General features: G+C 39.2%; 1 protein-coding gene across 1 annotated transcript in view; it reads right to left on the reverse strand.

The window, feature by feature from the left end:
* Window positions 1-6,555, reverse strand: part of PKN2 (protein kinase N2) — a 141,080-nt gene extending 134,525 nt beyond the window's left edge. The window contains exon 1 of the mRNA XM_035018111.1: window positions 6,312-6,555. Within this exon, the coding sequence (XP_034874002.1) occupies window positions 6,312-6,359 (48 nt within the window). The 5' untranslated portion in view covers window positions 6,360-6,555. The remainder of the gene's footprint in view (window positions 1-6,311) is intronic.
* Between the last annotated feature and the right edge of the window lie 9,852 nt (window positions 6,556-16,407).

The raw sequence follows: 16,407 nt of genomic DNA on the forward strand, positions 1-16,407 counted from the left end.
CAACTTTGCTACCAAGTTTACACTGCTGTATATCAAAAGTTAATCACATTAAATGTTATATGATCTTCTCACAGAGTAAAACTGGTTTTTGAAATACAATAGACATTTGATAATTGTTCAACGAGGTACATCTTACAAGGAAATGATACCGAAGTAACTATTCTTTTATTTATTTATTTGAGAGAGAGAGCACTTGCGAGAGAGGAGCAGAAAGAGAAGCAGAAGGAGAGGGACCAGCAGACTGTGTTGAGCATGGAGACTGATGCAGGGTTCGATCCCATGACCCCAAGACAGTGACATGAGCTGAAATCAAGGGTTAGATGGTTAACCCACTGAACCACCCAGGCGCCCTGAGAAGTAACTATTCTATTTAAATATCTTATACACATCTGGAAGTTTTAAGTGATATTTATTTCTACAACCACTCCACTCTTTTTTTGTTTAAAAGGGGGCATATAGGAATAACCTGATAAAAGGCATAAAAATCTGTTGCTAAATTTGAAAAGCAAAAAGAGAAGAGCCCAAGAAACCAAACACAAAGCCCTGGGTTAAACAGACAATGCCTAGAAGGTGCCCCCTACCGATCATTTGTGAATAGAAGTTGTACAAGACTAAAAAAATCTGTATTATACTAATTAGAGATGATAGAAAACAATCTATTTAGAGCCATCATTTTGTAACACTAGTTTCAGCACAGATTTTAACCTAGGTAAAAGGTGTTTGGCAAGGTATTTAAAGACATGCCTTATTCAATAAAGTATGCAGCATTCTATAAGAGTAGCAATAATCAAATCTAAGCTGAAAAACCACATTGTATCAATTTATTATTCAAAGAGTTGATGCTATATATCATTGCCCATTACTAAGTCTATACTGTACTCTTTACTTTTCTTCTCAACTGTATCTCAAAGTACTGACTTAAAAATCAAAATGTTTTCATATAAAAAGTCAATAAAGCCAGTTAGATCCACGTATCTGTAACTAGTAGCAAGAAATTTTCTTATCCTACAGCTACTTCTATCTTAAAAAGCTATGAACCTCATTTTTCTTTAAAATTCTAGTAAAAGGGATAAAGGGAGGAAAAACAGTAAATCAAATCATTGTATACCTTCAAGTTATGCAATATTGTATGTCAAATATATCTCAATTAAAAGGGGAGACAGGGAGGAAATGGACTGAAATGCCTTGGGACTTAATAATTTGGAAAATTTTTAAGTTATCTCTGAGTAACAGAACTATGAGCACTTTTTATTTTCTTTGTGCTTTCCTGTATTTACAGATTTTCTACAATGAACATGTATTATGTTTAAAATTTAAAAGAACTGTAGGGGCAGCCTGGATGGCTCAGGCTGCACTTAGTTAAGTGCCAGTTAAGCAACCAACTCTTGATTTCAGCTCAGGTCATGATCTCAGGGTTGTAGGTTCAAGCCCCATGTCAGGATCCGTGCTGAGTGGCTGAGTGTGGAGGCTGCTTAAGATTGTCTCTTCTCCCTCTGCCCTTCCCACTCATGCTCTCTCTCTTTAGAAAAAGAAAAGAAGGGCGATTGGGTAGCTCAGCTGGTTAAGCAACTGCCTTGGGCTCAGGTCATGAGTCCCACATCAGGCTCCCTGCTCAGCAGGGAGTCTGCTTCTCCCTCTGACCCTCTCATGCTTTCTCTCTCTCAAATAAATAAAATCTTTAAAAAAATTAAAAAAAGAAAGAAAAGAACCATAAAATCCACCTTGCCTATCCCGCTTACTTTCTCATACTACATTCCTTCAACCCACCATAAAATCTTAATCATTCAGACAGAGACATTCTACTTTCCAGCATCACTGCAAAATTAGATGTCACCACCAAATGGGTAAAATAACTGTGTTGTATGTAGGTGTAACATAACTAATGCAGAAATCCCTTTTGAACTTTTCAAGGGAGTATTTTTGGGACAAGGGATTCAAAATGTTAATTTCTTAGGGCAATGATTATAATCAAATTTTTTTTTTTTAAGATTTATTTATTTGAGAGCGAGAGAGAGAGACAAAGATAGCGAGAGAGCACAAGCGGGGAGGAGAGGGAGAAGCAGACTCCCCTCTAAGCAGGGAGTGCGACACTGGGCTTGATCTCAGGACCCTGAGATCATGACCTGAGCAGAAGGCAGATGCTTAACCAACTGAGCCACCCAGGTGACCCTATAATCAACTTCTGTTAGAACAGTCAAGACATTTCTCATTGTAGGTGACAAATGGTGGGCATCTTCTCATCAATGTATTGAGTGCCTATTAAGTGCCAAACACATAGCTTGGTTACACATGGGCTTAAAGTTTTAAAGCTAAGTTTATCTTATGGGATACACCACAGAGAAATGCAAAATTATTTGGAAGGATTTCAGCAAACATTAGACAACTTTCACCAGAAACAGTAATTGTTAAATGATGAAAACCTGCAAAAGGTTATTTTGTACTGTTACTCTTTGTAGAATATTACACCTTATTCCCAACAACAAAGCACTGCTAAATTATAGACTACCAATAGAACACAGAAATCATTTTTTCTTTGTTATAGAGGAGCCTAACAAATAGTATAAAATTTATATTAAAGTTAACTCTGGTTAATTACATTTTTCGCCAATTTTGGCCAACACTGCAATGCAAAATATTTACGGGTCCACAGAACTGAGGCAGCTCAAAAAACGGTATAGTGGAAAACGCACAGATCTGATTTCAAACTCAGATTTACAGTGTAACCATGAACAATCTACCTAACAGTCCTAAACATAGTTTCCTGATCTGTCAAATGGAAATAACAACACCCACCTTATTGGACTATAGGAAAGATTAAATAAGGTAGACAGAGTACCAAGTACAATAACTGACATATAGCAAATGTTCAATAACTGTTATTTGCATTCTCTTCTAGAAAGTGAAGTCGTATCTTCTCAACTTTATATCCTCCAATATAGGATAGATTTTGTAGATGCCCAATAGATGTTTCTTGAAATGAATCCCTGTAATTAAGGCTAACTACCTCAACCTTCCACTTGAGCAAGTCACCTCTACTTAAATAAATTCTGCTGAGAATGGAATTTAAGATTCCTGGCCTAATACTTTATTAGGCATTTTGATGAATATAAATCACTGATCTCAACAAGGTAACTTTATTAGTATGGTATTCAATATCTGAATCTGCAGTCTACCAAATTACTGTTGTAACCAATATTTTCATTTTGAGATTCTTTAGATAGTTTTCATTAATTCAGTTTCCTTAAAAATAAACTTTAATTTCTTTGGCCCCACAAAAGAAATATCTCACTAGGTTTCCACTTCAAATAAAAAATAAAGAGAACAGGATAAAACTAGTTATAAAAGATAAAAATTAGAAATTGCCAATTAAGTTTATATTTTTAACAGCCTATTTTTATTTTTACTACAGCAAACATTCCTTATACATTGAGGCCTCTAGCCATCAAAGTTTGTGTGTACTTTATTAGTGATTCCTTGTTGAATAAAACTCCTAAATTACTAGCAAGAGTTAGAACATTACTCCATAGAAATATTACAGTAATTAACAAGGCAAAACACTATGGTTTCAGATTTTGTTTTGTCTTTCCACAACTGAAGGTTGTTAATAAGCCAATTCCAATTCAAGTAGTAAAGTATTTCAAATTTTGCAATATAATTTGAAACACAGTTTTAAAATGTTGGATATGCCTGGGCGCCTGAGTGGCTCAGTCAGTTAAGTGTCTACTTTTGGCTCAGGTCATGATCCCAGCGTCCTGGGATCAAGCCTGGTGTGGGGCTCCCTGCTCAGCGGGGAGTCTGCTTTTCCCTCCTCCTGCTCTTGTGCTCTTGCTCTCTCTCTCCCTCTCAAATAAATAAATAAATAAAATCTTTAAAAAAAATGTTGGATATACAATGTTTCTAAAAATAAGTATCAATTTCATTAAAAGTAGGTTGTAACATGTAACTTTCAGTTCAAGTACTCCTGAGACAAGATAGGGCAAAGTAACAGTTTTTAACTACTAAACACCAGTTTTAAAACTTGCTACATAATTATTTAAATACTTAAAATCAGTATGTCAGAGAAGCATTAAGAACAACATATTAATTTCTCAATTTAAAAAATTCAAACAACGTAGGTGCTTTTTAAAAACTGGTTCTCTGAACATGTTTGAGAAATATTTGGTTACTGTATACTATCCATGACCCAATGAAACAGTAAAAGATCTGAATAGATGGATAAATGGATAAACTTGGTGAGCAAATTTTATCACCATTTATGTTAAGTGCTGATATAAATAATGCTCTCAATTAATTTGATATACATGATAAAGTCCAAATGCAATAGCTTTTATTAAAACTGGGAGTCAAATACACCAAGAAAAATGTCCTGGATATACTTGTCAACTTATAAGGTAACACTTAATAAAAATCGTTCTTTTTCTGGAAGGGGTTAGATTTTTTTAACTTTAGATTAGTGTTCCTCTACTTTGATCCCATTTTTTAAGCAGTCATGTTTAAAATTTGTTCTCTTTGACTTGCTTACTTCATATTGTCAAAACTGATCTTATTAAAAGTCCCTAGGTGTTTTAATACATATGAAAACATATTTTCAGGTCCAGTGCCAAAATGAGTGTCTTTTATGACAACTTTCTATAAAATACAAATAAGGATGCCGAGTACTTTAAATTCTGAAGCCACTCCATTCAAAGAAAAATGCTCCTGCCCATTTTTACGGATTTTTCTCAGAACCAAAGTATGCTTTTCATATTTCAAGACTAGGCAGTGGAAAGCATTTCCAATGTGCCTCAAACAAACCTCATTTTAAAAGCTCATGTAAATTAATAAAACAATAAATTCCATTCATTTAGCAAATGTGGTATGCTGTAAGACCTTATAAAAGGCTAAGAGTAATTAGACTACTATATGGCAACACGTTCAATGACATAAATTCAAAGCTGATTCAAAGGATTCCAAGTTAGCAACCCTGCATTGGTATACCTTGTTGAAATCTCTACTTTTGTTCACTAAATATCAAATATTGTAACAATGCCTTCAAACTTACATCTAACTGCACAATAAACCGAACTTACAAAGGAACCTATCGAAAAATATATTTAAACAGCAAAATAATTAGAAGCAGCTGCAGTACTTAATTCTGGCATCATCAAGAATCAACCCATCAGTGTCCAGATTCAGTCTTTTAAAAAAATTAACTAATGCACAAAAATATTTTTTTTCTTGTCTTAATTCCTATCTCCAATATTCAAGTAGCTAGAAGACGTCTACAGTAAAACACACCAAAATAAATATAAGTCAAAAAACAAGCATAAAATTTTAATCCAGATGTGAACATCTCTGGAACACCCCAAAGTAATAAAAAATAACGTAGGTACCCTTGCATAGCACAGACTTAAGGACAAAAATCGTGCCTACATCATTAACTATTTAGCCGTAATGGAAAACAATACTATTACTACTCGACACAGACTCAACTAATCAAGGGACCTATTTTGTTCTCATCTTCTGCAGGCATGCGGTGCCCAACATTCTCCCTCCGTCTACTGCTTGCTCATTTGTAAACAACTTCTGTAGCTCTTTATCTGGTGTTCAAACGGGAGGGAAAAAGAAAGTCTGAGAAGCATCAGCATCTGAGTTTCCGGATCTGAGCAGGGAGTAGTAAAGAAGGGGACCATATAGCTATCATCTGGTTAAAGAGAGAGACAGACAGCAGAAAAGGTAGCCCTCATATTAGAGGAAAGAAATTCAGTCACCTGAAAAGGGCTAGTGAAGTGAGGCAAGCATTTGGTATGACACGCTTCAAGAAAGAAAAAAAAAAAGAAAAAAAACTTGTCTGGGGGCTGGAAGTTATGGGGGCGCTCTTTGTGCGGAGTCGGAGGGGAAGGGGAGGGACGAGAAAACAGCTCGGGAGTCATTCAAAGGAGTTTAAGGAGCGGTGTACGAGGGAAAGGCGGGGCGGGGCCTGGCCCGGCGGAGGGAGGGGGCTGCAGGGGCGTCCGCGGGCCGCTCTGACACCAGGGAGGGGGCGGTGAGCTGGCCGCTCCAGGGACCGGGTGGGAGCGGACTGCAGGCAGCCGACTGAGACGGGGTCCCTCTGGTAGGCAGAGTCAAATTAAAGTGGTGGCAGGCCAGAGCTCCGGCGGGGAGAGAGTCCGGCTCCCGAAGGAAGCGGCTCCCGAGTGACATCCCCGAGTTTCCGCACTTAGCGGGCTAGGGGCGCGGCGGCCCTACGGCTTCCCTGGGCCCCCGACCCCGCGCCAGACCTTCTCCCTCTCTCCTTCGCCAGCGCCTCCCGCCCGGGCCGAGGCCCTTACCTGCAACTCCGTGAGCAGAATCTCCCCCCGTTCGGGGTTGGACGCCATTGCGCTCCGCTCTGGACTCCGTACCTGGCCGCAGCCGCCGCTGGCGAAAGGAGAAGGCGGGACCGGACCCGGGGTGGAGGGTGAGGAGCGGGGAAAGAAAGAAAAAAAAAAAAAAACACAAAAAAAACTAGGGATTCATGGAGGCGCAGCCCCTGCTGGAGGCGCGGCTTATGTCGCCCGGTTCATGGAGAGCGGCGGGGAGCGAGGGCACTCGTAGCCGGCTCCCCCTCGCCGCCCGCCCGCCCGCCGCTGCCGCCGCCGCCCGCACCAGATTCTGTTTGTTCAGTCGCTCCCTCTGGACGACGCCGGGAGCCGCCTCAAGCTTCTCGGTGCGGGGCGCTGCGGCCGCAGCTGCAGCTCCTCCTGTCGCACCATTTGGCTGTCACTGCGTCGCAAAAGCGGTCTCACTTGGCGGCTGCCAGAACACGTGACGGCCGTGGCCGCTACCTCCAGTAGCGAGGGGGAGGTGGGGCGGAGAGGACCCCGAGGGCGGGAGCAGCGCGGGGGGCGGGGCGGCTTCCGACCCGGCCCCGCGGCGGGGGCAGCCATTGGACCCCGCCGGGGTGAAAATGAGGGGAAAGGACTGGACTGGCGTCTCTTGGGAGGCGGGAAGAGGAAGAAAAAACACACGCCCGCTTTTCTGCTGCGTTTAACGGCCCCACCGTGAACACTAATACTCGGGAGCTTACTCTTTTGTGTTTTTTCCCCTAGCGCCACTTCTCTTGTCGAAGTTTAGGCCTAACGTAAACGAACCCCATTTTAACCTCCACAACCTAAAGAGTTTCGGGGCTCAAATTTTATAGATTATTCCCCTGCCCGCCACGGACCCAAGCTGTTAATCTTGCCCTTTGCTCCGTCCCACTCCCATCGCGCCGTTCCGACCAGTAAGGTGCACAGCTGGCTAAACTGGGGTGTGGTCTGTACTTTTCAAGAAATGAAAGCGCTTGGGATCTCTGGCAGTCTCTAATGAACAGCTTTTAAAAAGGCCTTTTCCCAAGCACTGAGCAGCTATGGTTGGGGCTGTAGAACTCCACTGAGTTTAGAATCTGATTAACTAGGTCTTGGATTTTTTTAACTGAAAGTAAACTGGAGGCCGGGCGGATTAGTCCCGCGAATGCAAAAAAAAAAGTCAACTTTCCTTGACGTAGTAAACATCCAAGCTAACCTATTAGTGACATATAGCTAAGTAGTGTAAGTTTTGGTTTAAGAAAATGACACTGTAGTATTCGGGAATGTCAATAAAGTCACCAACAGGTAGCTTTTGTTTTGTCTTCAGCAGTGAATGGATATTTCAGGCAGCTGCTTAACTTTAGATTGAGGCCGGAATACAATGTCGTTGTTAAAAGGTACTTGGAGAAAGTGTTAGGGGGTTATTTAGATAGCTACTTGAAAAGCTTAATTGGCATATTTCTTAAGAAATACAATATGTACTTCTCTTACACTCCATGTGAAATAGATCTGTTGGGGTGATGCTAGGACTTATATTTATCTTTTTGTCTTCTCAAGTCTCCTGCATTAACTTGACAAACATTTATTGAAGATCTAGAGTTTTATGACCACTATGAGTTTCTGAACTCCAGCTCATAATATGTGATAAGGAATTTTTCTGCCCTGTATTTTAAATGTTTGCAACATTTATGTTTAATGCATTGCTTTGATTGAAATGATAATTAAAATATATGCAATAGCAACACTTGGAAAAGCCAGCACATAATTGCCCATCCTGGTAACTAAGAGCCAGACAGTGTCATAGGCCCTGGAGTTACAGATGCAATTAAGAGAGTCCTTGTCGGGGCGCCTGGGTGGCTCAGTTGTTGAGCGCCTGCCTTCGGCTTGGGTCGTGATCCCAGGGTCCTAGGATCGAGCCCCACATCGAGCCCCACATCAAGCCCCACATCGGGCTCCCTGCTCTGTGGGGAGCCTGCTTCTCCTTCTCCCTCACTTGTGGTCTCTAGCTCTCTCTGTATCTCTCCAATAAATAAATAAAATCTTAAAAAAGAAAAAAAAGAGAGTCCTTGTCCCTGGAGTGACTGAGTCTTTTGGAGAAACAGAGTTGTGTCCAAATAAATATGATGCAATTCTTAAAGAGTAGGCACAAAATGTTAGGGAAGCACTGCATTCAGATTTGTATAGACATATATAATGTGTGTGTGTGATAAAATATACATAAATTTTACCACTTGAACAATTTTAAAGGTACAATTCTATGGCATTAAATGCATGCAGATATATTTTGCTAATTTTTGCCTTGCCTTACTCTTGAATGGATTTGACATGGCTGACATGCACAAAGTTGGTGCTTAATGACAGAATTAAAAATTACCTATGTAAAGGGGCTCCTGACTGGCTCAGTTTGTAGAGCATGTGACTCTTTATTTTAGGGTTGTAGGTTTGAGACCCATGTTGGGTATAGAGATTACTTAAAAATAAAATCTTTTAGGGCACCTGGGTAGCTCAGTCGTTGAGCGTCTGCCTTCAGCTCGGGTCATGATCCCAGGGTTCTGGGATCGAGTCCCGCATCGGGCTCCCCGCTCTGCGGGAGGCCTGCTTCTCCCTCTCCCACTTCCCCTGCTTGTGTTCCTGCTCTCGCTATGTCTCTCTCTGTCAAATAAATAATAATAAAAAAAATAAAATAAAATCTTTAAAAAAAATTTACCAATGTAAGGACTTAGAAACAGTCAAAGAGCATTCTTTTAAAAATTAAATTCAGATATAAGAAAATGTTCATATTTTAGCACCATGGAATTTTTTAACTAGAAGAAACTTAAAATGTCTAGCATAACTCTTAATACAGGTAAAAGAAAATAGGCCATAATTTACTTAATTAATAAGGAACGTGACAACAGTATTACTTAGTGGCAGAGATGGAGAATGAACCTAAATCTAATTGCTTGTCCCAGCCTTGTTTTAACCTACACCATGCTACTATAAGTACTTTAAAATAGAATCCTCATGGGATGCCTGGGTGGCTCAATTGGTTAAGGGTCTGCCTTTGGCTCAGGTCATGATCCCAGGGTCGTGGGCTCCCTGCTCAGCTTTTCCCTCTGCCTGCTGCTCCCCCTGCTTGACTCTCTCTGACAAATAAATAAAATCAAAAAAAATTAAAATTAAAAACAAAACTTACTAAAAAATAGAATCCTCATTTAAAATGAACTCATAGCATTACAGTCCCTCATTTTTTTAACCACAGAAAAAGACCTCAAACTTTACATATTTCTAGAGCTCAAACAGTTTTAATTTGATATATCATATGTGAATGTAAGTAACTAATACAAAAAGTTTTTAAAGCTATGGGAATTATTTCTGATTAGGTATAGTGGGGAAAATAGTGCATACAAAAGGGAGGCCAAGACAATATAAAAACTGCATGACAATCTGGAAAATGTAACAGTTTAAACAATAAATTAGTTTAATTTAAGCTAAAAACTACAATCCAGCTCACAGTCTCTGTTTAGGAAAAAAAAATGTGGGGCACCTGGGTGGCTCAGTCATTAAGCGTCTGCCTTCGGCTCAGATCATGATCCCAGGGTCCTGGGATTGAGCCCCACATCGGACTCCCTGCTCGGCGGGAAGCCTGCTTCTCCCTCTCCTGCTCCGCCTGCTTGTGTTCCCCCTCTCGCTGTCAAATAAATAAATATTTGTCAAATAAGTAAATAAATAAATCTCTGTCAAATAAATAAAATCTTTAAAAAAATTTAAAAAAGAAAAAATGTGATAGGACATGGGACATACTTATCAGAATGAAACACACTTGAAAAAAGTTTTAATGGAAACTCATATCATGTTGATTCAGATGAATTGTATTCAGTCCCCATTTACAAATGTTTTTAGGGAATCCTACCTATATGTTACCTCAAGTTATGTTCTAATTTGTATTAACAATAAAAAAGAGGAAAGCTTTGTTGTTGCTGCTGTTGTTGTTGTAAACGACTGTCCATGTAAGAAATTAAAGACCAAAAAATAACTGGATTGTATCACTAGTTAGGCAGGTGCCTTTAAAAATATTTCATAAAAATATTTAAAGGTCTTTAAGAAATAGAAATGACCAGGATGCCTGGCTGGCTCAGTCGGTAGAGCATGTGACTCTTGATCTCGGGGTTGTGGGTTCAAGCCTGATGTTGAGTGTAGAGCTTACTTAAAATCTTTTTTAAAAAAAGGTAGAAAGGACCAAACATATAGAAATAGTTTCAGTTAACAATAATTAGATAGCAAATGTTATTTTCTGTTTTCCTTTTTAAAAAAAAAAGATTTTTATTTATGTATGTGAGAGAGAGAGAGCACAAGCAGGGGTAGGGGAGGGGCAGGGCAGAGGGAGAAGGAGAAGCAGACCCCTCGTGGAGCAGGAAGCCTGACTTGAGGCTTGATCCCAGGACCCTGAGATCAGGGCCTGAGCCTAAGGCAGACACTTAACTGGCACCCCGTTTTCCTTTTTAAGTTGGAAGAAATGTTACAGGAAAAATCCTAGTAGAGCTGAACTTTATTTTTTTGTCATTGTTATTTTCTGTGCTGTTGGTGTGAAACATTCAGATATTCTGATAAAGCACCTCTTTTTCCCTTTGATCCTAAATGAAATGAGATAAGAATTATATATCCAGGGAAGGAGTTAGAAACCTTCACTTTGTGAGCCACAGTTTTTTATGGTCTTGTATTTTTCATTTCCCTTTTGTTCTTCCTTAATATTTATTAAAATGTTTTTGAAAATTCTAGCTTATCTATCCCAACAGCATTATGGAGAATCAAGGGAAGGGTTTTTTTGTTTGGTTTGGTTTGGTTTGGTTTGGTTTTGGTTTTGTTATTGTTTTTTCAATGTTAATGTTGATAGAAAAGGAGAAGAGTAACCCCCTGCTCCCAAGGGATCAAAGTGAAGTAGCAGTGGTAGTCAAAGTGACAGAATCCCAAAGGAGAGACAAAACTCAGAGAGAAAGAGTCAGAACTACTTGGTCACCATCCAGTTCCTTAAGGAACCCCCTGTAGAGATTTTTCCCTTGCATGGATGAGGATAATTTTGAGAACAAGATTGTTAAAGTCAAGGTCACAGTAGAGTCAGCTATAGTGACTGTAGCAGATACTTTTGAGGGTGTCTGCTCAACTCCTTTTCCCTTCTCTGGGAATTTCCCCTATTCCCCGAGAAGAATGTGTAGCCATGTTGATTCTGCTTGACCTAGATCTTCCAGTAAACTATGGGCAGATCATGATAGAATATGTCTAAGTTTAGTCAACAAGATTCTCATTCTAAGAATTTGGAAGTAAAATATTGGAATACTGATCAACTGGCGGCCCTGGAGTTTAAGGACTAGAATGGCCATTTTCTGTCATATGTAAAAGATGCAGAAAAATCTGCTCTTTGGAAAGAGAAAAGAAGTCCTTCCTTCCTGTTACTGGAAATATAATGCTTACTAAGGCATACCTGGTCTTTGTCTTCATGGAACTTATAGTTTAGTTAAAGAAACATAATGACAAAGAAAGTGAATTCAGGGTACTTTGTGGGTTTTTTTTTTTTTAGTTTCATTTATTTAAGTCATCTCTATACCCAACATAGGGCTCAAACTCATGACCCGGAGATCAGGAGTTGCATGCTTCTCTGACTAAACCATACAGGTGCCCGGAATTCAGGGTACTTTGAACATAGGTCAGGCAGTCCTTTCCTGAGTACTTCACACTTAAGCTGAGATCTCACTGGTGAGTAAATTATTAACTGGGCAAAGAAGGATGTAAAGAACTTTCCAAAGAAACAGAATAACAGAGATAAAGTTCTAAGGCAGGAGAGCGAAACTTGTGTAAGCTCTGAAAGGCTAGTGGGGATACAGCAAAGAGATTGAGCAATAAGAGCTCATAGAGCATGTGTATCAATTAGGATAGGCTAGGTTATGCTGAATAACAAATGATTCCAAAAATCTCAATGGCCTGCAATAAGGCTATTTCTCTCTCATGCTACATGCTATCATGACTCTGGTCCATGTCATCTTCACTCTGAACTCAGGCTGACAGAGTGGTCTCTATCTGCAACATTGCCATTGTCATGGCAGAAGGAAAACAAAAGTGGTAAATCCCTACTGGTTCTTAAAGTGTGTGCTCACATTTCACTTTCACTTTTTTTAAAAAAGATTTTATTTATTTGTCAGAGAGAGAGAGAGAGAGAAAGTGTACACAAAGCAGGGAGAGTGGCAGGCAGAGAGGGCAGAGGGAGAAGCAGATACCCTGCTGAGCAGGGAGCCCAATGTAGGACTCTATCCCAGGACTCTGGGATCATGACCTGAGCCAAAGGCAGACATTTAACCGACTGAGTCACCCAGGTGCCCCTGGGCACTTAAATTTCTCTGTGGAGTATTGTATACAATTTTGTTCTCCTGCTAGACTTAAAGTCACTAGAAAGGGTCCATGTTATCTAATATGGCCTATGACAGCATCTCTTGTGAGTGGATAGTGTGTGTGTTTGTGCATGTGTGTGTGTTTCTGTATGTATTACAGAAATATTTTAGGATAACCATCATCTAGGGACTCCCCTGTCTCTCAGAAAATTAGATAAACTTGTTTCATAGCCTCTAAAGTCGGGCCTCTATTTCCCCAATCCAGTTTTTGGGACTGTGACAGGTTATTTACACATGGTTGCCTGCTTCTCTCCTCCTCTAAAATACTCCCACAGCACTCCCCCCACTGCCTGTGTCCCTTGGTTCTGCCTATATTGATATGGACCTGAAGCTCAACCCATGACCAGTTACCCAGTGCTAAGTGTCATTGAGCATTTGTGAATTCATTAACTTGGTACCAAAGATTTAAGAGGGATCATACTATGGGATGTGATGCCTTTCACCTTGACCCTGGGTCTACCTCTTTTTCTTCCACCTTCAACTGATTAACAAGAATATCCTGCTCCTTTCCCAGGCTGTTACAGTTTCAGGTTCTTCTGATTCTTAACTGTTATTACAAATAAGATTGTTTGGAAATTTCTCCCCAAAATATACATGTTCTCCTGAAAAAGATACCAGAAAATACCATTTTCCTAGCTTGGTAAACCTAATCACCAAATGAATGGTAACATTTTATTTTTTATGTATTTGAAGTAATGAAAAAGAAAATAAGTTTTAACAACCACTGGGAAGTTAAACTTTTTATGTTAACCCTCAGGATCCATTTATACTCTTAAAAATTATCAGACTCCGGGGCACCTGGGTGGCTCACTCTGTTAAAGGTCTGCCTTCAGCTCTGATCATGATCTCAGGGTGCTGGGTTCAAGCCCCGCATTGGGCTCCCTGCGCAGCGGGGAGCCTGCTTCTCCTTCTCCCTCTGCCCCTCCTCACCCCCCAACTTGTGCTCTCTTTCTCTCTCTCTCAAATAAATAAAATCCTTAAAAAAATCAGACTCCAAAGAGATCTTATTTTTATGGGTATGTCTTCTGATGTTTACTGTATTAAAATTTAAAAGTGAAGAATTTTTAAATACATAATATACAAGCTCATATTTCATTGTGAGAACCTCATCCCATGTCATACAACCTCTACCTTATACATGTGGGAGAGTAAGAGTGAAAAGGCAAGTAACATCTTAATATGATGAAAATGGATTTGATTTTGCAGATCCCCTGATCCTCTGATGATTCTGGATTAGTAAAGTTTCTCTACATGTGAATATACAAATGTGATCTCTGTGCTTCCAGAGTTTAAGATCTATGACCATGCCAAAATAATTACTAGATTTTGGGCTTTTATTTGAAACATTGGTGTGGTACATGAGAAATTTCAACTGTCCTTGTTAAAATGAAAAAAAGAATATAATATGAAAAAGTTTATGTAAAAACTGTTTTACTACTAGTGCTTCCTTTAGAGGAAAACTCTTTTGCAAGTGTAAAATGGTAACACAAATTAATAGGTACAAAGAAGTTAACATTGGTCATACCATACATTTTGATGGGTTTGTCCCTGGTGGACAACAGGGCTGTAGCTTTTCCTACCATCATTTCTTAAGCACCCAGCTATTATTCAATAATGTGTATCTACTATTTGAATTAGTGTAAAGCTAAACTTTTGTAATGAAGAGGCTCCAAACACATCATGTAGAGAACACTGAAATTTGTTCTTCTGTCAAAAATGAGGATTGCACAAGGTAAGTAATCAAAGTTATCAGCTGGCTCTGTTCCATGGAGCCATTCAAGGATCCAGGTTCCTCTATCTTACTGTTCTACTATGTTCTACTACTTACTGCTATGGCATTATGCCCAACTGTGTGATTGAAGCTGGGTCAAGGAACTCCATGATCTACCTTTATGACAGAAAAAGAGCATACGGGATCTAGTGTCCTATGTCTTAAGGTCCAGGCTCAAAATTACTACACATGATTTCTGCTCGCATTCCATTGTGAAAATGTCCTCATTTGACCACATCTAGCTTCAAGCGAGACTGAGAAATGTGCTTTCTAACTAGTCATGGCCCCAACCACAATTCATTTACTGAACCAGAAGGGCAGGGTGGACACTGATGGACAATTCACAGTATCCATCACATAGAATTTTTAGCTAATGAGTTTTGCAATCAGCAAAGTGTTCCACTTCTCAAACTTCAAAATGCAAGCTCCAAATTTATAACTATCAGATTCTCTAGGTCCTAGGTAAATACATTCATTGTGTCAGTTTAAAAAAAAAAAAAAAAAAAAGAAGACCATAAGTTTTTACCACTCATAGCAAGTGTTCCTATGTTTAAATGATTGCTGTCTTGGAATATTCCCTCTAAGCTTTCTTAGAACACAACCACCATTCTCTGAGAAGCCAAAGCCTCATAGTGAGCCATATGTAGGTGTTCTGGTCAACAGTCCCACCTGAGCCCAGGCTTCAAATCATCCCAGCCCAGGCACCAAGACAGGTGAGTGAAGAAGCCATCTTGGTAACAGACCTTCCATTCTCAGCCATTCTAGCCCCCATCTGTTCAAGTCACCAGCTGTTGGCATCATCTTATTTGAGGCCATAGACATCATGAAGGAAACAAACAATCCCTGCTTTGCCCTTTCCAAATTGCTGAACCAAATCTGTGAGCATAATAAAAGGGTTTGTTTGTTTTAGGGAAAGGGGAAGCAATAGATACACATGCCAATAGAAAATTGGAATATGCATTCCAACCTGGATATATAGATAAGCCCTTTTCCCAAACTTGCCATTAATAGATTTTTCTGAAATATTTAATTGAAATTCTCTAAACTGATCAATTAAAAGCAAAGTTTAGCTTTTCTAATTCATTCACTCATTTGGCAATATTTATGGAGTACCTATAGATTGCTGGGATTATATCTGGGAACCACACACCTTAGGACCCAGTTATATTCACTCTTTTGTTTCCCAAGTATTTGAAGCTTCTTGAGTGAAAAAAAAATGTATCAGACTTCTGTAATCTCCACAGCATTTAGTATATGTAAAACTCATTATAGGTAGAAAGTACTTGATGAGAACTTATTTGATTGATAATAATTTTTAAATTTATAGTAGAAGTGTATATATGTACCCATTCTTCATGTTCATATTTTATTCAGGTATTCAGTTTATTCAGGTATGGCTGAAAACATGTGTATTTTCTAATTAAGAATAAGAACTGCTAGTTATAAATACTTATAAAATATAAAGATGGCTTTAAAATATGTCACATTATAATGATTCTTATGAAGGGTTTCCTATTAAAGATGCTATTTTGGAAAAGAGTATTACAGTCATTTGCATATTTATTTTTATATGCTGGTAATTCATATGATCTGTGTATTGCTTTTACAGTTTAACTGTAAGCCTCTCACCAAATGAAATTTTATTTTTAAAGTATCTTATCACCACACACACATACACAAGCAGTTTGAATGGTGTAAAATATAAGATCCACATTTCAATTGCTTTAGTGTGTTGCCTATCACAAGGAGAGCTTCCTAAAGTTCTTCATTATTAGAGCAAAATGTGGATGATTCAAATACCATGCTTCAGCTCCCTTCATCATTTGAATGAGATAAACTCAGCAAGATGCATTCAAGAAACTAGGGTTCAAACTGTGTTATCCCACTATAAAGCAATCTGCTAAACATT

This window comes from Mirounga leonina, unplaced genomic scaffold (assembly GCF_011800145.1).
Source record: "Mirounga leonina isolate KUSES-001 unplaced genomic scaffold, KU_Mleo_1.0 Mir_173, whole genome shotgun sequence".
Classification (NCBI taxonomy): domain Eukaryota; kingdom Metazoa; phylum Chordata; class Mammalia; order Carnivora; family Phocidae; genus Mirounga; species Mirounga leonina.